The 22,411-nt window shown below is 40.1% G+C and overlaps 2 protein-coding genes and 1 non-coding gene across 11 annotated transcripts; 2 read left to right on the top strand and 1 right to left on the bottom strand.

Moving 5' to 3' along the window:
• Nucleotides 1-9,348: 9,348 nt before the first annotated feature.
• On the top strand, nucleotides 9,349-9,420 carry TRNAQ-UUG (transfer RNA glutamine (anticodon UUG)). The gene has a single exon. It is a non-coding gene; the product is annotated as a tRNA-Gln (tRNA).
• Nucleotides 9,421-9,789: 369 nt separating this feature from the next.
• On the top strand, nucleotides 9,790-13,611 carry LOC112295048 (uncharacterized). 5 transcript variants are annotated; one of them, XM_024546165.3, is made up of 5 exons: nucleotides 9,790-9,956; nucleotides 11,763-12,277; nucleotides 12,493-12,561; nucleotides 12,764-12,825; nucleotides 13,063-13,611. In XM_024546165.3, the coding sequence occupies exons 2-5, from the start codon at nucleotides 11,877-11,879 to the stop codon at nucleotides 13,332-13,334; spliced, it is 804 nt and encodes a 267-aa protein (XP_024401933.1). In that variant the 5' UTR covers nucleotides 9,790-9,956; nucleotides 11,763-11,876; the 3' UTR covers nucleotides 13,335-13,611. The 5 variants fall into 5 exon arrangements, with proteins under 5 accessions (XP_024401933.1, XP_024401931.1, XP_024401930.1 ...); XM_024546163.3 differs by having other exon boundaries at nucleotides 11,751-12,277; XM_073540585.2 differs by having other exon boundaries at nucleotides 9,840-9,891.
• Nucleotides 13,612-15,433: 1,822 nt separating this feature from the next.
• On the bottom strand, nucleotides 15,434-22,050 carry LOC112294935 (endo-1,4-beta-xylanase 3). Of its 5 annotated transcripts, none has more exons than XM_024545939.3 (13): nucleotides 21,749-22,050; nucleotides 21,313-21,625; nucleotides 21,031-21,155; nucleotides 20,559-20,712; nucleotides 19,697-20,055; nucleotides 19,295-19,475; nucleotides 18,603-18,955; nucleotides 18,325-18,502; nucleotides 17,624-18,098; nucleotides 17,387-17,451; nucleotides 17,005-17,235; nucleotides 16,195-16,761; nucleotides 15,434-15,834 (listed from the first exon to the last, which is right to left on the bottom strand). In XM_024545939.3, the coding sequence occupies exons 1-13, from the start codon at nucleotides 21,775-21,777 to the stop codon at nucleotides 15,508-15,510; spliced, it is 3,357 nt and encodes a 1,118-aa protein (XP_024401707.1). In that variant the 5' UTR covers nucleotides 21,778-22,050; the 3' UTR covers nucleotides 15,434-15,507. The 5 variants fall into 5 exon arrangements, with proteins under 5 accessions (XP_024401707.1, XP_024401708.1, XP_024401709.1 ...); XM_024545940.3 differs by having other exon boundaries at nucleotides 19,697-20,052; XM_024545941.3 differs by having other exon boundaries at nucleotides 21,313-21,584.
• Nucleotides 22,051-22,411: the final 361 nt, after the last annotated feature.

Genomic DNA, 22,411 nt, shown 5'->3' with positions numbered 1-22,411 from the left:
CTGTAAAGCGAGATTATGGAGGTACAAAAGAGGAGGTACTCTCGCGAGATGAAGGTGCCTTTGATGCGAGTTTTATTGGTATATTGGAGAATGGAAATATTATGTATAAGAAAGTTGAAGATTTTAAAAGAAAAGAAAAAAAAAGATTATATGATATTGAAGGACAGTTACGCAAGATAGGTACATTGCAAGATGATGAGAGGATTTTGGGTGTTTATGAAGAAAATGGGCTGGAAGATTCATTGGAATTGATTGCATCTATTGGGTTAGGAGATAATGATAAGATTGTTGAGATTCATTCGAGAGAGGTTTATACCATGCTTGAATCTTTTCAAGCACCAGAAGTCACAGTAGAGACGAGATATAAAACGGCAGATAAGAAGGTAAAGCCTGTTGCCGGACCATTACGAGAGGATTCTAAAGAACAAATGGGAGAAGCATCAAAAGAAGCAAGTTTAAGAGATCCAATGAGTATTGGACACCAGTTTACTGAAGAGACTTTTGAAGAATTGAAGATTGGTTCTGATGGTTCTTTATTGCCGGAGGAAATTACTTGCTTCGAAAAGATGTTGGCTAAACAAGGTAGATCGTTTGCCTTCGAATCTCATGAAATTGGGTGTGTGGATCCAAATATTATAACACCTATGGTTATCTTCACTGTACCGCATGTACCTTGGAATCTAAGACCGATTCCAGTACCGAGGGCACATTTACCTAAATTGGTCGAACTATTGAAAGAAAAGATAAAGATGAAAATATTAGAACCTTCATTTGCGCCGTATTCTAGCCGATGGTTTACGGTACCTAAGAAGAATGGGTCACTGCGGTTTATTCAAGATATGCAGCCGGTGAATGCTGTAACTCTCAGGAATGCAGGAATTGGACCTATTGTGGATGAATTTGCTGAGGCGTTTGCTGGAAGGGCGATCTATTCAATGGGTGATTTGTATTCAGGTTATGATCAATTTCAACTTGCCGAAGGAAGTAGAGATATGACAATGATGAGGACACTGCTTGGATTGGTTAGAATGTGCACTCTTCCTCAAGGCACGACCAACTCAGTTGCGCATATGATGAATGGGATGAATAAGGTATTGAGAGATTTTATCCCGGAAAAGAATGTGCCTTTTCTAGATGATGTTCCTATAAAAGGGTGCAAAGAAGGAGATAAGGATGAAACTTTAGATACGAGGGGGTGTCGCAGATATGTTGTTGATCATATACAAGATTGTGAAAAGATTTTAACTCGGCTTGGAGAAGTTCATCTTACATTATCGGGTATGAAGTCCGTATTTGGAGTGCGAGAGGTTGTAATTGTTGGACATTTATGCGGATCTTACGGAAGAAAACCAGATCCGACTAAAGTTGATGCAATTGGAAGGATGAAAGAGGATTGTGATTCTTTAACAGAGGTTCGCAGGTTTTTGGGTGCATGTGTATTTTATCGAATCTGGATCCCTCATTTTGCTCACATAGCGGATCCATTATATGAACTGTTACGCAAGGGTTACCGATTTGAATGGGAAGAAAGGCATATTCAGGCAATGCAAAGATTGAAGAAATTATTGATGTCACCTCCAATATTGAGGAAGGTTGATTATAAGTGCAATAGACCAGTGATTCTTACTGTAGACGCTAGTCCAATTGCCGTTGGATGGGCTGTGGGTCAAGATGATTCGAATGGGAGTAGATTTGCAGTTCGATTTGGAGCTAAAGTTTTAAGTATTCGTCAGCGTGCATATTCGCAAGTCAAAAGAGAACTTTGGGGAGTCGTTTCGGCTATGAAAGCTGAAAAGGACTATTTGATTGGAGCAGTAGTAGTAATTGAAACAGATTGCTTGCCATTGCTTGGAATGATTATTAACTGTTCAACGCCAGATATTGCAATGTTGAGATGGATTGCTTATATTAAGTCACTAAATCCAGAATTTAAGCATATCACTGGAAAGGACAATTTAGTAGCAGACATGCTATCTCGAGCAAGATACGAGAGGGAGGACGAAATGGTTGAAGACATTGATGATGTCGGATTGAAATTCTATTCAATATCAAATCTCAACAGAGAAGACAAGCTATTTCTTGAAGAATCTTATGAAGGAGAATTATTGGATATTGGTCATTATTTGAATACCTTGTCTAAGCAGGGGAATTGGTCTACAGAAAAATTCAAACAAATAAGAAAAAAAGCATATGGATTTTTACTTCGAGATGGATTCTTATGGAAGAGACCGAAGAAAGGAATTGGGATGCCACAACGAGTGATAGGCAAAAGGAAAGAAAAACTAAAATTATTAAAGGAATTTCATGATAGTTTATGGGCAGGCCATAGATGAATCTGGGCTACTTTTGCTAAACTCAAGGAACGATATTGGTGGAAAAATATGTATCGAGATGTGCTCTCATTTGTAGAGTCACGTGAAATCTGTCAATCGTATTCTAATATCCGACATCGAGATGGTCTTCATCCTACGTATCCTCTGGCTATTCATTTTAAATGGGTTGTTGATTTGGTTATTATGCCGGTTGGGTTATGGCAGATGAGATATTTGGTTTTAGCTCGTGAAGATTTATCAAATCAAGTAGAAGGAAGAGCATTGAGGACAAAATCTACAGAAGGGATTTGTAGGTTTTTGCTTGAAGATGTCATTTGCCGTTACGGGTGCGTAGGAAAAATCACTGCAGATCGTGGAGAATTAAATGCACAAGAAGCTCGTAAGTTCTTTGAAAAATGTGGAGTTAAACTATCACTTACTACTGCTTATAATCCGGAAGGGAATGCGAAAAGCGAACGCGGTCACCCGCCGATTGTGAAAGCACTGGTTAAAGCTTGTAATGGGAAGGTTAAAGAGTGGCCACGGCTTTTGTCATTTGCATTATGGGTTGATCGAACAACACATAGTTCGGTGACAGGATATATGCCAGTAGAACTTATGACAGGTCAAAAACCAATTATGCCGATTGAAGAAAAGGTACTTACTTGGAGTATGCTACCATGGGAAGATGGATTGACAAGAGAAGAACTTCTGGCTATTAGGATTCGACAATTGGAGCAAAGAACGGCAGATGTCCAGATAGCATTGGAAAGGTTAAAAAGAGCAAGGTTACAAAACAAGGCGCGATTCGATAAGCAACATCGATTGAGACCAAAAGCAATCGAGGAAGGTGACTGGGTACTTGTTTATGACAATAGTCTGGATAATCAACATAGTACTTTGCGGAAGTTTTCAAAACGTTGGTTTGGACCATATGTTGTAACAACTGTTCATGATAATGCGACTTACTCATTACGGGAGTTAGATGGTACAAAATTGAAAATACCAATTGCAGGGAAGAGAGTAAAAATATTTAAACGAAGACACGCAGAGATGAATATGGAAGACCTTAATGAAGGTACATAGATTCCGCAGCAAGAAGATGAAAGTGATATGGATAATGAAGGTGACGAAGACGAACTGGACAAAGACGTAGGGGATATATTCTGAATCAAACAGCAATTGGGTAAATTGGTGCATACCGGAGGATGCACAGGTTCAGAGGGGGTGGATGTCGTGTTGTAACACGAGTATACAGTGAAAATAAAAAGAAAGGGGGATTTTATTAATATTCAGTTATCTCGAATATTGGGAGCATCGACCAACTCCAGTACAAATACTGAGTGGTCAGGTTCAGTGACTCCGTTACAGTCAGCCGGGGCATACTGGAATGCCCCGTTCGATTCGAATAACGGGAGTCAGTAGGAAGAGAAGGACCAATTCACACGACGGGTTCGAGGAGCCAATTGGATCCAATTTCGATAATCCAATCTGGGTCCTCTTACCCAATATGAGACCTGTATTGGTGGGGCAACCCAATGCAGTCCAGTTACGGGAAATCGAGGTCTTACTACGGATCTTAGCCAATCTGACGCGAGGACCAATTTGACCCAATTACGGGAACATCCAGGTTATTACAGGCATCTTTCCCAATATAGGACCTGAATTGGTCGGGCGACTCAATGAAGTCCCGATTACGGGGTTCGATTCTGTTTCAGGCTGTCCTGTTCTCTGTGCCGTCTCAGGGAACGTTGTTTTCGGTAAATGGATTTCTTAAAGGTAAAAACGGAGGAGAAAGCTTGAGGTGGGAGCCAATTCCGGATCTAAGACAGAAGATTGAAGAAATTCAGAGGATAAGGTTAGAGGGGATATAGTTTTAGGGGAGGGGGGGTTTTTTTTCTCTTCTTCTTCGAGGAATCGGGGGGGAGAGCTAGTTTTTCAAGTTTTTGCAAGGTTACCAGTTCGGGTTTTCATGGGAGGTTTTGAAGATCAAGGGAATTAGAGAGAGGAGCTTCATGCTTCGGGTCGGGGAAGGAAAGACATAGGATTTGGATTTTTCTTCTTCGTAGAGTTTTGGGGAAGACTGAGGCTATCGCTGCTGAAGTCAGTGTTGTACTGGTGAATCGGGATTTTTAAATGAAGTGGGTTTGAATACTCTTGACTGTTTTGTGAAATCGAGTTACGTCTGTGATTGAAGGATTAAAAGGGTGTCTATAGGATTGAGTATGCGGAGTGAATGAAATTTATTGGGTTAATCTAACAAGACAGTCAGTGGATACAAGATCGTAAGTACAAAGGAGTATTGAAGGTTAACAGTTTGGGTTGTACGGGGTTCTCTGTAACGTCTAGAGACCTACCGGCTGGGGCAAAAAGGACTCCGACAAGCAGTCGAAGAGCACCCGTATAGATTTACGGTACATTGTTGCAGTCGTTTATATTCCAGCAGTCAAAAACTGATAGACTACTTGACTATCGGCAAATCTCCATACTACCTTCTACAGCCAGGCGCCCGGCGCGTTCTCGAGCAGGAAAGCACGTAATACGACACCGTAATCGATGTAATGTGGTCTCTTATCTCCGGTATCGTGGCAAGTCCAAATAGTGCAACCATTTTCTTCTCAGAAACCCGATTTAATTCCATTTCACGAACATAACATCTTAAATACCTTGAAATATTCCTCCCATCAAATTGATCAATTTTATTGACCACTGCTTGCAATGCTTTGGTTGCCAAAGCTTCCTTTCGATCATTGCTTTGCTGTTGGTGCATTGACAATGAGAAGGCTTGAAACAAACTAGCGATAGACGGATCCATGTGCATACCTTGTCCTTTAGAAGACTCCCCACCAGAAACTCCTCCCAAAAATCCTTCAAAATTTTTATTTTTGTTTTCCATAAAAATAAAGATAAAATCAACCGAAATCCAATACCTTCCACCTCAAGCTTTCACGTCAGGTTCACCCCTTACCTCGTATTACGTGCTTTCCTGCTCGAGAATGCGCCGGGCGTCTGGCTGTAGAAGGTAGTATGGAGATTCGTCGATAGTCAAGCAGTCTATCAGTTTTGACTGTTGGAATATAAACGACTGCAACAATGTACCATAAATCTATACGGATGCTCTTCGACAGCTTGTCGAAGTCCTTTTTGTCCCAGTCGGTAGGTCTCTAGACGTTACAGAGAACCCCAAACAACCCAAACTGTTAATCTTCAATACCGCTTTGTACTTACGATCTTGTATCCACTGACTGTCTTGTTAGATTAACCCAATAAATTTCATTCACTCTGCATACTCAATCCTATAGACACCCTTTTAATCCTTCAATCACAGACGTAACTCGATTTTACAAAATAGTCGAGAGTATTCAAACCCACTTCATTAAAAATCCCGATTCACCATTACAATACTGACTTCAGCAGCGATTGCCTCAGCCTTCCCAAAACTCGATGAAGAAGAAAAATCCAAATTCTATGTCTTTCCTTCCCCGACCCGAAGCATGAAGCCCCCTTCTCTAATCCCCTTGATCTTCAAAAACCTCCAATGAAAACCGAACTAGTAACCTTGCAAAAACTTGAAAACTCTCCCTCAAAAACTTTTTTTTTCAAAACTATATCCCCCATAACCTTATCTTCTAAATTTCTTCAATCTTCCATCTTAGATCCGGAATTGGCTCCCACCGTCAAGCTTGGATCCGAAATTGGCTCTCGCCGTCAGAGCTTTCTCCTGCGTTTTTACCTTTAAGAAATCCATTTACCGAAAACAACGTTCCCTGAAACGGCACAGAGAACAGGACAGTCTGAAATAGAATCAAACCCCGTAATCGGGACCACATTGAGTCGCCCGACCAATTCAGGTCTCATATTGGATAAGAATCCAACAGTAACCTGGATGTTCCAGTAATTGGGTCAAATTGGTCCTCGCATCGGATTGGCTAAGATCTGTAGTAAGACCTTGATTTCCCATAATTGGGTTGACCGGCCAATTCAGGTCTCATATTGGATAAGAGGACCCGGATTGGATTCTCGAAATTGGATCCAATTGGCTCTTCGAACCCGTCGTGTGAATTGGTCCTTCTCTTCCTGCTGACTCCCGTTATTGGAATCGAATGGAGCATTTTAGTATGCCCCGGCTGACTGTAACGGGGTGACTGAACCTGGCCACTCAGTATTTGTACAGGAGTTGGTCGTTGCTCCCAATATTCGAGGTAACTGAATATTAATAAAATTCCCCTTTCTTTTTATTTTCATTGTATACTCGTGTTACAACACGACACCGCTCCTCATGGAACTCATTCCCAGAAGGGGGAGTAATGTCACGGACATAAAAGTTAATAATTACATGTATAAATAGATAGAAATAAGTAAAAGTAGGTAAAAATAAGTTAATTCTATAATATTTGATATGGTAGCTTCTTAGTAGCTTCATAGACATTGCTTTGACTTTATGGGTGTCTTTAATTGACTTTTTGGGATTAGAAACGTGGTCAATAAGTTGGCCATGTGCCACACATGTTGTTAGCTTGAAGACCAAGCTAACTATGTGGCCCACATGTAGAAAAACTTACCTTGTAAGTCAAGGCATGTGTCCTACAAAGTCAACACATATTGAAGGTCCTATAGAACGTCGCCATGTAGCCCCTAATAAGATAGTATATATAGAGGCAAGAGTGAAGCCTTCTTCACTCTTGTCAACTCCTTTCTTGCCTCCAATCTAGTTTTAAGAATCTCTAGTTTTCTTGGCTTTTGGCAATAGCCATTGTAATTTCTTTCTTAATATATATATCAAGTTATTTCTATTTTGTCATCTTTCTTTGAGAGAAGTCTCACTTGTTATTTGTCTTTATCATGTTCTTGTCCTTAAGAGCTTGAGAGTGTGTTGAATGTGCATTTGTATTTGGTTTAAATTACATACTTTATGATTGATTGGTAGCACTTGATGTATTGTATGTAACAATCTTTGTTTATATGACAATATATATATATATATATATATATATATATAATATTTTCTCTTTTTTCAAACATCAACATACTTTTCAATTATATACATATATATATATATATATATATATATATATATATATTACATCTAAATTTGTTTAAATAAATAATATATTTAAATATTGTGTATTCTTTTCTCATATCTATTCAAATAAAATCATGTTGTTCTGATCTAGTTTGTATAAGACGTCTACTTTATTTAAGAATAGCCTATTTTATTTAAGAGTGGCATATTATATCAATTCAATTATTTTATTTAAGAGTAGCATAGTATATCAATTCAATTATTTTCATTATTTTTAGATTAAGACTCAAATATGTTACTAACATGATTATTAGTTTTATGATAATCCAATTATAATATGCTATAAGCCAATTCTTTAATGTCTTGTTTTGTAATGCAATCTTTGTAATATTAAAAAAATTAGTTAAAAAAACTAAATATCTTGCAATGTCCAATTTATCAAAGAAATTAATTTATTTTACAATGTTTTTTTTCTAATTTTATTTAAAATTTTATTCTAATTTTTGTTGTAAAATGTTTTGCTTTATCTACACGTCTTTTAATTTGGAGTTGTAAAGCACTTGAGTCCTATGATCAGATCCTTAAAATTTTTTACCTCATGTCCTCAAAATATTAAAAAAATGAAAATTATAATATAATACTCTGAAATAGGGTTAGATGCTTTCGAGAATATTAGTGCATTCTAGGCGAAGCCCTAATCTGTGGTTATGGAGACTTTTTGAATGCTGGCAAGTTGCAGAGTTTTGTTGCTTGTGTTTATCCGCATCGCAGGACGAAATTCTGCGACTTGTCATCATCGTGATCATAATTGTGAATCGACATTGATTTCTGTAAAACTGAATCGGTTGAGAGTCTTATTTTTGTTTCTGTTTATTTTTATACATTTTTATACATTTTTATACATTTTTGTTGACGTAAGACATTTAGTGGCAGACGAGTTTTTGAATCCTGCTTTTGAATCCTTGAACCCTTCGATACATGATGTCGATGACAGGCTGCATTTGTATCATTCAGGACTTTCGTAGAGTATGGGTGAGAACAAGCATTGAAGCAGCGTTGTTCCACATTAATTTGTGAGAGATGATGCGGTGCTTCTCGCAACTCCTCGCACTTGCTCTCCATGAGTAGATCTTCGTAACAGGTGGTGATGAGGTAGCAGGGCCTGAAGAATGTGGATGAAGGGGAACAGGTAGTTTTGGCAGAGAGCCGGAACAGCTCTCATACGCTGTGCATTCTCCGCTCGGTATGTGCATACCCTGATGCAATCTTTCGCAGCACTTGTGCGTCGCGCCTCTCGTCTAGGTTTTATTACGCAGAGTTTTTAAAATGGCTGTATTGGTGTGCCTTCAGACTGGTGGCATTGGATCCTAATTGTACTTTATGATTGTTAATCTGTCTGGCGTTCGTTCTCACGTCTCCATTTTTCAGCTTCTCAGCTCTTCTATTCTCTAAGGTGGTTTCATATAGGAACCTTTGTGAAGAGGTCCTGTACTACGATTGATCTTAGTTTTCAAGGAAGGTTAGGGTTTGCGAAGGTACTTCTGTTACTTTGAAATGCCAGTTAGGACACCGTAGGTGCGTCACAAGAAAGGAGAGCATGCGTAATCTTTGACTCGTATCTCGTAGCTGTGAGAACAATTTGACAGACGACGCGAAACTTTTCTATGCACCAGAACGAGGATATGGTTGATTTTTAAATTTTATTTCCTTAAGAACTGTGTACAGTGGTTGAGGATTGGCAAAGATTTGTACTACCTTCAGGTTTCGGTTGTTCAAAATAACACTTCGCTACCAGCACAAGGAGGCAATGTTTCTATCTGGAGATCTATTTTGGCAGCCAATCCTCTAGTCATTGAATTTGTTACATTTCGAAACACACCGCGTGCGTCGTTTCCGCATGATATCTCAGTATCCACCTGAATTTTTTTAGGTTGCTTGACAGGGCAAGAATGTTCGTCATAGGACATATAGATAAAAAAAGTTGTCCAATGTCTCCCATCGGTGAGTTCCTCAGGCTCTATGGTCCAGTGGTTACGACTTTGGACTTTGAATCCAAATACCCGAGTTCGAATCTCGGTAGGGCCTGCGATCGCGATGCAGTTTACAGATATCCAATTCACCCGTAATATTTTTCACTCGTCGCACATGTTAGTATTTTTCGAAATTTTACGTATATATATATATATGTATATCTATATGTGTGTGTGTGTGATAATATAAACTTAAAGGAAAAATTAGCGTAATGACTGCATGAGGTGAATATCAGGAGGAACAGGCTCCACAGAACGGGCAATATCGACCCTTTACACGTTGCTGTCCTCGGTAACCGGCCCAAGTACGCAAGCCCTTCTCATCGGGATCGTAGCATCATTATTGAATACCGGCAATCAATGGATTTCCTTGCAATCGATGACAACAGTGAGCTCAGCATGTTCATGTGATTCGTGGCCATCGTTGAAGGGTCAGTTAGGGGAACCCATAAAGGGATTCGTTACTCATGTGTTGTTTCCACAGTCCTTGCCACTGTCGATGCCGATACTCTCGTTTGCAGTTCCAGTAAGTGTCTCCCTTCACGTTCATGCCCCGGAAAAAGGGTTGCGCTGTGTCGTCATCTCGCCCAGGTGCCCCTTCGCATACCATTCTGAACTAGTCTCGATGATACCACTCCGCGAATCGAGATTCCCATAAGTTATAGGTTCCTGTCCACGCACCTGCCAGTTTCGGAAGCCACCTGAGCTTCGAACGTCTTCACTTCGGTTCCCTGGAATCAGTTGGGGTGGTAGTATGTGAGCGGGTCGTAGCTTATCTACGCGTTGTCTACCTCTGTCATAGCATTCTGAATTTATGATGGACGTCGGTGGTGTAGTTGGGAAACCCTAGAGGCGATGCTTAACAGTCAAAGATCATTGTTTTTTTTAGCAAATCGACTTTCGACCTCTGTGATGAGGAAGCGTTGTTTGGTTTTTTGCTTCCGAAGGTTTAGAAGTCTTGTCGTGCATATTGCCGACTGATCAGGCTTGACTGCTGCGACGATAAGGAGGATCTCGCTCGGCTACACTTCGCAGCTCACAAGGACAGTGTATTTGTGTTGGATCCTGAACTTGACCAATCGATTGTAGAGTTAAAAGGGCATAAGTATGCGGAAACTAAGAGACGCATTACAATTCCAAAGCAAACTGGTAGAGGATCGAGTCTGAAAACTCTAAATTTAAACAGCTCTCAAACAGCTCTTCATGCTTGCAATGGCTTAATCTTGGTAATTGTAGGTGGCTTCTCCAGCAAGCATCCTGATAAGACGTGGAGATTAGGCTATCAACACTGTTTGTACATGTATGACATGTCGAGAGGAACCTGGTGGACGCTCCCAAGCTTAGAAAAAGAATACGGAGTATATGCTTACAATGCTAGAGACATTTCAGAATCTTTGATGTGCAAGCTGAATTGGTGGGCTCGTTCATAACCAGTTGTAACTTCTGATGTCTTGTAATTTTTGATACCACGAAAGAGTGAGCATGTCTTCGCATGGTCGAACCCTTGAGAATTAGAATCAGGAACTCTGACGCTTGAATGAGAATAAGAAACTGCGAAACTATGGCGATTCCGGCAATAGTCACTGGAGGTGAATGAATTACTCAAGATATATCTGCTTTCTCGATACAGATGAATGACACCCTCGCGAATGAAGACATGCTCAAGAAATTCAATCTGCGTTCCATTAGAACCAGTTGCAGTACGCAAACCCACAATTTACTCACGAATATGTGAACAATCAGACAACCTGTCGCTACTGCACATCAAGTGCATGTCTTACATAATAGAGAAATCGTGGTTTTGATGACTGGCTTAAATCTTGAAACACGTTATTCATGCTGTAATATCCCGTGAAAGTTGAATTTATCACAAGAGCAGTTGAACTATCAGCAGCTCATCCGCTCTTTCGCGTCCCTTTCGTGAGGATTGTCATTTTTCATGGCCATGTCCCCTACCAAATCACGGCACAATTACTTTTCTTTGGATTCTAGTTTGGATGCCTTTCCAAATTCACTTACCTTAAAATTGTCACACACGATTTAGTAATCTTACAGTGGGTCCCACCAGCAACGTATGCTGAAAAGACGTGTAAACCTTGACTTATACTTCACCTCATACCAATCTTCAGAGTAAAGTATGACAGTGTAACGAAGGTTGACGTGTTCAAGGATCTCATCAATTCACAACTCTTTGTCATAGTTTTGCCTCTTCATCATCCTGTGCTCTTTCTCCAAATGCTGTCAGTTAAAATGCAACAGTTCATTTGTAACTCAATCCACCGGATCGAGCAATGCACTAGTCCGCTTCGATTAGAGATCCATTGTTTTACATCATGCGCTTTGTGTTCGGTGAGCTTTGGTGAGACGTTAATATCTCTTTGCCAGATTGTGTTCCAGGAGGTCCTCATTTTGTCACTAAATAACCGAGTGAAGGCTCGCCATTCTAGCACCATCAAACTGGTGGACTTGATTCGAAACAGGTGAAATCGGTAGCATCCTGGTGGTAACAACATGGGTACAGCAGCTGCACGGGCATTGATACTACAGAGGATTCAACTACATGGGTCCAACCACCTAGTACACCCTGCTAGTAGTGCGAGACAACTGAATTCAGGACCTTTAAGTGTGCCACCTTTTACCAGAAGCAACTGGAATCCGGTCTCTAGAAACTCAAACTGGGTCGACGCTTGCAAGTCTTTCAATCTCAGCACCGCTACGGAGTTCACCATACACACCAACAATTCCATTGTGACAAGAGCAGGTCTAGCACCAGCCAGGTTTGGATCACCTCGTGCAGATTTATTGGTCAGTAGCTATGGATTTAGCCAAGGATTGGCATCTGTGATGTGTTACAACAGCTCAGTTGCATCGACATCTGGTTCATCAGAACGTCATCAAGCACAAGAATCCAGGTACTTGAAATTCAACAAAGGAATCCATGGTGTGGGTACGTTATTGATCTAGTCGGTCTGCAGCTTGCAAATCAAGCCAGCAACTAAAGATGAAACTCGGAATGATGCGAGAACCAATGTGACAAGTATGTATGCCTCGATTATTCGATGCATCGGAAATCATTCTCATCAGTGAATTTTGCTCATATAGTTTCCGTCAATCCATGGTGCTGTAGGCCAAAAGAGGAAGAAAAAAAGTCATCATTTGGGCTATTGGCAATAGGAGCTGGCATTTTCTCAACTATGTAAGTCCCATCTCAGTATATCTCGACCTTATTTTAATGCGAGAGCTCGTTCGTCATACTTGTATTCATTATACCAACTGTATAGAGCTAGTGTTGGTGCACTAGCTCAATCGTCCAGCAAGTTTTAGTCATTGAGGGATTGCTTTTCTTCTCAGACTACAAATTGGAAATTTTCAGATTTGATTAAATTAGTTTGGTGCAGATTGAGATACATTCTGAAGTTCTGTGGTGGAGGATTCACTCCTTACTTGAAGCAAGTCGAAAGTGCGTTACATCCTCTTTCTTTCTAGATAAATGTGTTCACTTCAAGTTGAAGCACTAGTTTGAAGTCCACCAAGTGAAAAAAGGAGGCCACTTCAGGAATGTTTGAAAATGATGTGTTTTAACTGATCCTGGAATAATAAATGAAACCGACAACTATGAGGGGCTTCGATGCGTAGTTTGAATTAAGTGTATTGAGTGTGTCCACCAATGTGGCTTGCGTTGTTGATGTGGCTTCAGAGGACGTTGACAAAGTAGCCGATTTCGTGGAAGAAGGAGCTCAGCTGGTGATAAAAACAGCAGATGAAATTGAAGAAATCGCGCGTATCGCAGACGTTTCTGCCCAAGAAGCTGAAGATCTGGCATTGAAGGTGGAGACCAAAACCAAGGTGGTGAAGGAAACACTCGACGAAATTTTAGATGTTCTAGAAGGTGGCAAAAAATTATCAAACGTCCTTACTAATTATGCCTCCTGGAAGAAAGAAACACAGGAAACTCCCCAAGGATCTTGAGTCCTTGTAATCCTCTAGTAGTAGGCATTTCTCGTTCTGTGTCATTCCATGGGGAATGTACACCCATCATTTGTTTTAATAAATTTTTTCGTGTATGTATCAGTAAGCAACTTAGAGAAAAAAAAGGTTTTGTCCTCCTTATGACAGTGATACTTCGGGGCTAAGCTCACACAATACGTATATAATTCTATTGTAAAGTTTCAGCGTGGCCATGGAATAAGGAAGTTTCATCATCGTAGTGCCTGAAGCATTGGAAAGTAAAGCTGAATTTTCTATATCTCTATTTCAATATTTGTTAATGAAGATGATCCAATGCCATGGACGAGAGATTGGCCTTGAGGTCAAGCTTTGATGCCATGTCCTTGTATTCACCGTTTCTTTGAAGGTCTATTCATCCTTGGAGCAAGGAGTAGTGTCAGCAAAAATGAGTTTAATCTGTACATGGATCATATTTCATTGCAAATGCTTGCGCTAACACAAAGTTCTAGTGGACCTCAATCCATGAAGTAAACTCATATCATTCTTAGCACGTTCTATTACATTCTCATCCCAATTGCATTTCACAGTGCCTACATGTACACTGTTTGTAAAGTTCATCATCGTCGTACCACACAACCTCAAATTTAGGATTCTACCCTCTGCTTACTCCACGTTTCCATTGTGGGCCCTTTTAAGGAATACTTTTGCTCAAGTGTGCCTTGTAAGTGAAGATAGTTTTACTTTCGTGACACAGTTTCAGTTTTGCGGCTGAAGAGGATACTCCAGTTTCACAGAATAGAAACCCAGTTCGCATTCTGACCTTTTTACTTCATCCGCCCTCATGTATACTGACATAAATACCTCAACTTTTCTAAGCTCATTCACGAACAACCAATTGTTCACAGTCCCTAAAATATTGGTAGAGGGGTGCGGGGTTTAGAATTTAGGGTTTTAATACAAAAGCATAATATTACTTATTAGAAGTTAAGGTTTTATCAAAATGTTCTGATTCAAGGAACTATTTGGATTTTTTGTTCATCCAGTACCAGGTATCAGTTGCGTATCTATTCCGCTACGGCCATGATAATTAACATGTAAAGCCTTGTTTGATCTCTCAAATCAGTATCAATAAAAACTTCCATCCTTAACATGCGTATTGTGCAGTGGATCATCAAAACCGACCACTTTGCATTCAAGGTTTGAAAAATAATGTGGTGGGTGGATGTTTCCCTGCTAGAACTTAATGTCTCATTGTTTGGCAGATGTCAAATGTGACAGAGTCAAAGTGATCTAATTGTTTAGTATGTAGCAATTAATCATGAAACGTTTTCTTATAACCCTGCTAGGTGTGATTCAATTCCAATGTCATCAGCAAGTTCATAATTTTGGACTACTTCCATGTAAAAAACTCATTAACATATTAAGTTAATTTATTAACTCATTAAGGATTTTTAAAAATTCAACATTAATTTTTTTGTCTTAACTAAAAAAATTCCTATTATTGATCCATACTAACTATGCAATTAATCTATATACTCATTTTGTGATTAAAGTATTTTAATTCAAAATTCATAAAAACTTGTTTCTTATACTTTGATTTAATAAGTTAATGTTAAGAATTTTTTATTTTTAAAAGTCTATTTTAGTATTGAATAGTCGTTGATATTAGATTTAATGATATATAGTATGTTTTTAAATTACAATTTTCCATAACATCTATTTTTACAATTTTTAGTAATATTTTTATAATTTTGTGTTGATGATTGAGATTATTTCATGAGCCCAGATACTATTTTTTTAAAGATCGCACGGAAATGTTGCTATTTTTATGTACTTTTTAATATTTTGGATGAGTAATCATGCACAAAAATAATTTGGATCTGCATTAAAATGGTATTTGTTTCAATATACAAAATACTTAATAGATCTTTTATTAGATGTTACAGTTGTAAAATTCTAAATTTTCTACATTAATGCCAAATATAACTTAATTTACTGTTAATAAAAAGATATTCCAATGTTTCAAAAAGTATTATACCAATACTGTGAAAAAAATTACTAACTCATCAATTTATCACTTTAAGGGGTCACATTCAATCATTGGTATTGGCTTCCTGTAATTCCATGACGTTACCTTAGTAACCAAATTAAATATCTCAGAGGAAAAATTGATTAGAGTTCAAAATGGTACATTTCAAGACAGCGATAGCTCAATAACCAGAGGGCTGTCACCTTTAGGGACCTCAAAATCTACTGCAATCTCACCAAGTTCACCATATTCGACAAAAGCCTTGTATCCTCCGTGGTAACCCCGAAAAGAAAATTGCCCAGACTCTTCCATTTGTCCATGGAGTCTGGTGGTCCATTCCTCCCTCAAATTGATGAGACGCTCGCCAGCAGCATTCACACGCTTATCAGAATCGACAAGATGGCCATTTTCTCTGGACATCGCTCCTTCCCAGAAACCCCAAAGCATGATACCTTCCACGCTTGGATGAGCAAAAGTCTCCCGCATCACAACCTTCAAAACAACCAATAAGCTCACAAGTTTACATTTTATATCAGCAACAATGCAGAATGTGACAATAATGTTTCATCCAGTAATATGCACTGTATTCCCGTACGACTCATCCATGTCGGACCCTGAGATAAGAGTAAAACACAAGTTTACGGACTTGATAACTGCTCTTTCAAGTTAGATTTTTAAAATGAAGTTATACCTGCTTCACTTAAGACATTCGAGCTTCAACTATTCAGTTGATCGGATGGTTCAAAAAACAGTGAGGGTTGAGGATTTTAACCTATGCTTCTGCTCAAAGTGCCCACGAAACTCACACATTGGCGTGGGAGTGTCAAAAGGATTATGGGTTGTAAGAAGTACCTCAAGGTCATCTGCTCGAATATGCTCATTGGCTGCAGCAATGTCAATTTCAGTCATCCACAATGGTAAGCCCACACTGCTCATTTTGTCCAAAGAATTACAAATAATTGAACCAATTGGGGTATCCAAATGACCCTGTAACCCTATAGCTCCAATTGGTGCACCTTCTTTTCGCAGCCACTCAATATGTTTAACATATTTTTCAGGAGCAGAATTTGCATCTACTCCGTCTTCAACATGATAGTCATTCACAAAAAGAACTGCCTCAGGTTCTAATTGATGAGCCAATTTATATACGTAGGGTAATATGTCTGGGTTTAACCGATCTCGAAAAAAGCATCCGTGAAGCATCTCATTATTCACATCATAATGTTGAAATTTCCCCTTGTAACGTCTAAGCAAGTCAGCTGCTCTATTCTGCAAGGCATCTTTCAGCTCTAAGGGAGAGAGTGTTTTGAGCCAATCCTGACAACAGCTCTCGTCTTCCCAGAAGATGCAATGACCACGCATAGGTATGCGATGTTCTGAGCAGAAGTTCACCATCTCATCAGCGTCTTCGTAATTAATCTGTTCACAAGGGATCATAGCAAATTTCAATCAACTTTGATGAATACCAACAGAAAGTGATTACACTCTGTCCCAACTTTGAAGGAACTACTAAGACAATGTGCATTCTCAACCTCGTGATGGTACTCACAAACTTGAGGACAAGCATAAGTTCTGTTCTTGAAGATAGTAACAATATTGGTTCAAGACATCAGACTCACAGTCATTGCTCCATGCATGCAATTTGTAACAAAAAGTACTCACAGTGCCGCGCTGAGGCTCAATCCAATTCCACTTGAGCTCATTCTCAAAAACTGCCCAGTTAAAGTTTTGAAGGAAAAACTGCTTATAGCTGTTGTTGTTTAGACTCCAACGGTTGATACATGAACCTAGCGGAAAACTCCTGCTTGTCTGCTCAATCCTCACACATACGCCAGGTGGAATATGCCGATTGTTGCGAGGTTTTAACTTAATAGTCACATCTCGCTTTCGGATCTGCAAAGACACAGTTCATGAAAATATATACATGAGAGTAAACTTCAGAGTATGTTCACGGTAACGGTTAGTAATATACAACTGATACTAACCACAAAGTATTACAGAATTGATCCTTGACGGCTGAGTTATTAAAACATTGCCAGCGCACCTTGTCAGCTTGTGCCTTCAAGATTGGAATTCGTGCACTTCTGTCGACCGCAAATATTTGTAACCCTGCCATCCCATTCATCAACCCAGGATGTTACTAAAACTTTAAAGACAGGGAACATAAATTTCATGGTTAAAGCTGCATTGCATATTTACCCAAAGTTAAACCTTCACTTTGAAAGAGGATCCAAGGTGAAACAAAGGAATGAACTGTAAATAGCGATGAGAAGGTACCTACCAGCGAGCATAAGCTCTATACCAGGTTCTGGTCCTTGAGCGTAAACCATGGCAAAGTTAGGCTTTTTTTCCAGCCGAAAGGACCCCATTATTTCTTTCCATGAGTATTCATCAACTTCCACTTCTCCTCCAGTCATCCAACTTCCATCCACACTCAAAGCAACATTCACTTTTTGCCCTGTCTTTCCACGGCATTTCCCAACACGTACCCAAGCTGAGACTTGATAGACCACAAAGAGCTGTAACTTGTCCGTAATATTTTGGGCAGGACCCTCCCACCCTTGTGTACGATTAGCCGCAATAAGATAATTCCCACTCAAACTAGTCGAGCACGGTAGGGATAGAGCTGCAGCAGGTGGAACGACAGTTGGAGCCCCGGAGGCAACGGAGAGTCGAGCAGAGCCCTGTCCAAACCAAAGTTTTGAACCATGTTGCAAGTCGTGATTTTCAATTATATTCACACCGTATTTGGGATCCTGCCACGAATTCCAAGTTCGCTGGTGTTGGTCATTGCTTTCGATTACATACTCTACAGATAACTGAGAAGTGACCCCGTTCAATGTGCATTCTATACTGCAAATGGGTAAAATTGTTCCAGTGGCACTTGGACGGCCTCGGGTAAAAGCTCAAATAATTTTGGCGACACACTTGCAGTTGCGGATAAAACAACCGTATCTCAGCATAAGCCCATGAAATACTTACCTTAATGATAGGAGGGTTGGGTGGCTCTGGTTTTGACGCAGGTCGTATGTAGAAACTATCAACAAGAATATCTGTCTCTGGTGGCGGACCCTCTAAGTACACGGACACGTAAGATGGTGCCTTCAACAATATCATCCTGCCCTCCAACAGTTTCCATTCCGTAGTGTTCGCCTCCACGCTGCACCAACATTAACAAATAATAGTATAAGTAACAGTCACAACTTCAATGGATTACATAGCCCTGATTAACAAAGATGGACGTTTGCTGATCCACCTACGTTCCCATGGTGATGTAACGCTCGCTGTTGTCAGCTTCTCGGAGGTACAGAGTGGCCTTCACAGTTGCCTTTAAACAAGAGCCAGAAATGCGAACAGCAGCTGCAACTTCGTAAATTGTCTCGAGATCTATCCGATCCGTGATGGTCTGCTCGATGCCGGACCAGGTGGCAATACGTTGGGTGGCGACGGCGAAAGACTTTCCCTCCAATGGAAGAACTTCTGGGCTCTCGAGGCAGTTGCACACAAAACCTCTAGAGCCTCTGAGCTTCCAATTTCGTAAACCTTGACTAAATGTAGCATTGCGCACAATGCTATCAGAAATTCCGGTTCGCGTACTGTTTGCTTCTGTTCTCTAATGAGATGCAAAAGTATGAATATCAGTTTCTTTTTCCAATGCATACACTTATTAACCTGGGACTTTCGAATAAATCACACCATTTATTAAGTAGTGAATGAGACAGTTGAACCAGTAAATATTGCACGCAGGGATATTAGAGACAACTTGAAGAGTAATTTTTCGGAAAAGAACTCAAAAATAAATTTTTTTGTACGAAATATTTTGTAAAGAACTCAAAAATATTTTGAAGGGAATGAAATACAATTAGTTGTGGTTCTTAATTTACGAGGAAGTCCTTAGATTCGTGAGGACGCCTTCAAGAAACTTGTAGGTCAATTTATCGGGCGTTTTTACCTTTCTCTTAAGAGGAGATCCCTCACACTCCGGCGGATTGGCATGCTTGATAATCACTGTGGATACCAGTAGATCAACGCCACTAGGGGGTCCCTCCAAATAAAAAACTACCTTTCGAGGGTGAGTGTCTAAGTGAAGCCTGCCTTCGAGTGTAGCCCACTCTGTACTAGACGCCTTCACCCTGGAAGCTTGTCCACATTCATCACGAATAAATTCAGTCTGCCATCAATAACTGATCCATCACGAAGTACATGAATAATCTGCAAACATTAGCCCAACTTCACAAGATCGGGGCACTTTCAAGGACATAGTTCAAGGGGAAATGAACACATTAATCCACACTAAGCAGAAGCAGGATTGTATCCAAACGCAGATATAAGCACTTGCAAAGACACCACATACCTCCCGACAGATACGTAACGTGGATTGGAGCCTCCATAATCAAGTCGAACTGTGGCCAACACATTGGCTCCTTGATGAGGTTTCCCAGCGGTGCGGATCACCGCTGTCACAAGGTAGGTTTCATTAGACTGCACTAGAGTAGTTATGTCCTGCTCCATCCCCTGCCAAGCCTCGGTTCTATTAATAGCCAAGGCAAACGGTTTTCCTCTAGGTCCGTAAATGCCTTTCCAACCATGCATACCCGAATGCGCGACTTTGCAGCAGATTCCTGACCATCCTTGAACTCCAGTGTCGAAAGTTGGGTTGACAAGGACATTTCCATGAATGTTCACCTCATTGGGCTCTTTATTTGAGCACTGCTGCAAGGTATATTTTCAACTCTATATAAGTCAGTCATAAAACAATAACTTGAAAATCAAATCAAATTAAGAGATTTTTCATGTCCTGAAAATGTGAACACATGAAGTTATTCATCATACATTATAATCCGACAATAGCACTAAAAACATTAAGTAAAACTTAGAACTTCTTGAAAGTTATCTTGCGGGACTTGACTACTTCCTGCAAAATAAAACAAAAAATGCTTCAAATCTGTAAGAGCTTACATAGAAGGAAAAAAAAAAGGAAAAAAAAGTAAAAATGAATAATCAAATATCAAACCGCTGTAGCATTGGTGCTTTGAAACCTTAAAAAGAAAGTAGGTTCAAACTATGAAGATTTGAAACCGGAAATAATGTAGGTATTGATGTCCTCGTGTAGCAGCGGAGTATTCTCACCACACAAAGTACTACACGTTTCAAAGGACGTTCTGAACGTTGGTAAACAAGAACGGAGTATGGCACGGAACAACAGACATACTTACAAGTTCAGGTTTTGATAATGCAATAGAGAAGCAGCTAGCAAGTATATCTATTCCTGGTGGGGGTCCTTCCAAGTAAACTAAAGCTTTGATAGGTCCCTTGCTAACTTCCATATTGCCGTTTAAAAATGTCCACTCTCGTTTCGAGACTGGGCCACTGCAGACAGACGAAAAATTACTCTCAATAGTTATTTGTCAACTTCAGACGTCGAAGTATCAGTGTAAGAGTTTCACCCTAAAACACACTTATGAGCAACATATACAGCAGAAGTGACCAAGTCTAAAAGATAAGAGCGCCAACATCAAGTAGCATGCACAAAATTCATGCCGTTCCCACTCAGCTACGCTTATCCTACCTCCATCACACTCCATACCACACAAAATTATCGGAATCACACTCATAATCCTTCCCAAAAATCATTCCCCTTGAACTTCTTCAGAGTTTGCATGCACAATTAATGGAGCGCGTGCGCACCTCGCAAGAGTGGTGTAGGTAACTTGGCCCTCTGCATGTTCCAGCTTTAATGTGACTCGCACATCGGCTAGCTCAACAGGACCAGATATAGATACGCAGGCCTCTACTTTGTACTCCATACCTACCTGGATGAATTGTGAAGTGTGTGACAAGTGTTAGGACAAACCACACTCAATTTCGCTCGACAAAATTGAAAATTTATTCTCCAAACCGCACAATATATCAGAATGATTAAAATGGTATTCACAAGTCAGATCTTAGTGTTCAGTGTCCGATTCTAACCTTCAATCGGCTAGAAATATCCTGCGCAATACCCTGCCACACTTGTGTTCGATTGTGCGCGATGCAATAGAACCGATGTCCACTTGGTGGACCACCACATTGAGGAAGTCTATCGCTAATAGACATGGAGCAGCAAATAGGCTGCCATCCATGGTCTGAGCCCCATATGAATGTAGGATTGACAATCAAGTTCATTGATCCAGCCATGTCAGATATGTGCCGCGTATACCGTCCCTTCGTACTTCCTTGCTTCTCCAATAAAGACTGACTTGCTGGAGACAGTGTATCAAGCAACCGGAACACTGAATCCTTGCTGAAAAGTCAAAAGGCAGCGTTCTTAAAATTTTGAAGCTTTCCACACCCTTAACCAGAATTATCCTGTGATCAAGGAAGCAAGTGCAGCTTTGAGAGTGAAAAATCGAGCGAGTTGACTCACAATGTACTAAGTTGTAATAGAAATCCCATCTTACAAGCTGCCGATTTCGAATGCACCTTAACTTCTCAACGTTGCTTGCGAAGAGAGCTTAGATTGGCTCTATTTCCCACGAGGGCATCCAAACACGCACACCTCCACAGAAGTCTAAGGTGGATTGACCCTAGTTAAGAGTTATAGATCATAATCACGCTCCCTAGTCCGTAAGAATCATCCTTCGAACCAAGTCGCGTCATATTGAGTGCAGAGCTTGCAAACATTTCGCCTTCGATAATAATTCAAGCAAACAAAAATATACTTTAAATTTAAAAATGGGCCAAGGTAGCTACTACATTAATAATATATATACAGTTGAAATAACGGTGTGCATGAATCCAATCTCATAGTCTAAAAATCTCCCTTAGTCTACAAATCTCCCTAAAGCTACTGAAGCGCGAGATCCTCTGCTAAACATGTAATTACAGCACAAGTGGCTAGCCTCGGAGTTCCAAAATAACTTCAAAGCACTACTTAATTCTCAGCACAGATAATAACTAAGAGCTAGGCAAATCGACCTTTATTTGGAGGCTGGCAAAACCGAGCCACGCAGTAAGGTACCTGAGCTCTAGCACACGAAACACCTACGATGGCACCCCAGTCCTCACCTCACGATATATTTGATCACAC

Source organism: Physcomitrium patens, chromosome 18 (genome assembly GCF_059467195.1).
Source record: "Physcomitrium patens ecotype Gransden chromosome 18, ASM5946719v1, whole genome shotgun sequence".
Classification (NCBI taxonomy): domain Eukaryota; kingdom Viridiplantae; phylum Streptophyta; class Bryopsida; order Funariales; family Funariaceae; genus Physcomitrium; species Physcomitrium patens.
This window is presented reverse-complemented; position numbering and strand designations above follow the sequence as displayed.

What these genes read in the sequence shown, in the direction of transcription:
- LOC112294935 (XM_024545939.3), bottom strand. Translation starts at nt 21,777, where the DNA reads ATGGGATTTCTATTACAACTTAGTACATT. An exon ending in CGTTACATCACCATGGGAAC is followed by an intron (nt 18,503 to 18,602) that starts GTAGGTGGATCA and finishes ATGTTGGTGCAG; the next exon opens with CGTGGAGGCGAACACTACGG. An exon ending in CCAACCCTCCTATCATTAAG is followed by an intron (nt 18,099 to 18,324) that starts GTAAGTATTTCA and finishes AATTCGTGGCAG; the next exon opens with GATCCCAAATACGGTGTGAA.
- LOC112295048 (XM_024546165.3), top strand. Translation starts at nt 11,877, where the DNA reads ATGGGTACAGCAGCTGCACGGGCATTGATACTACAGAGGATTCAACTA. An exon ending in CATCAAGCACAAGAATCCAG is followed by an intron (nt 12,278 to 12,492) that starts GTACTTGAAATT and finishes ATGGTGCTGTAG; the next exon opens with GCCAAAAGAGGAAGAAAAAA. An exon ending in TTACTTGAAGCAAGTCGAAA is followed by an intron (nt 12,826 to 13,062) that starts GTGCGTTACATC and finishes ATGTGGCTTCAG; the next exon opens with AGGACGTTGACAAAGTAGCC.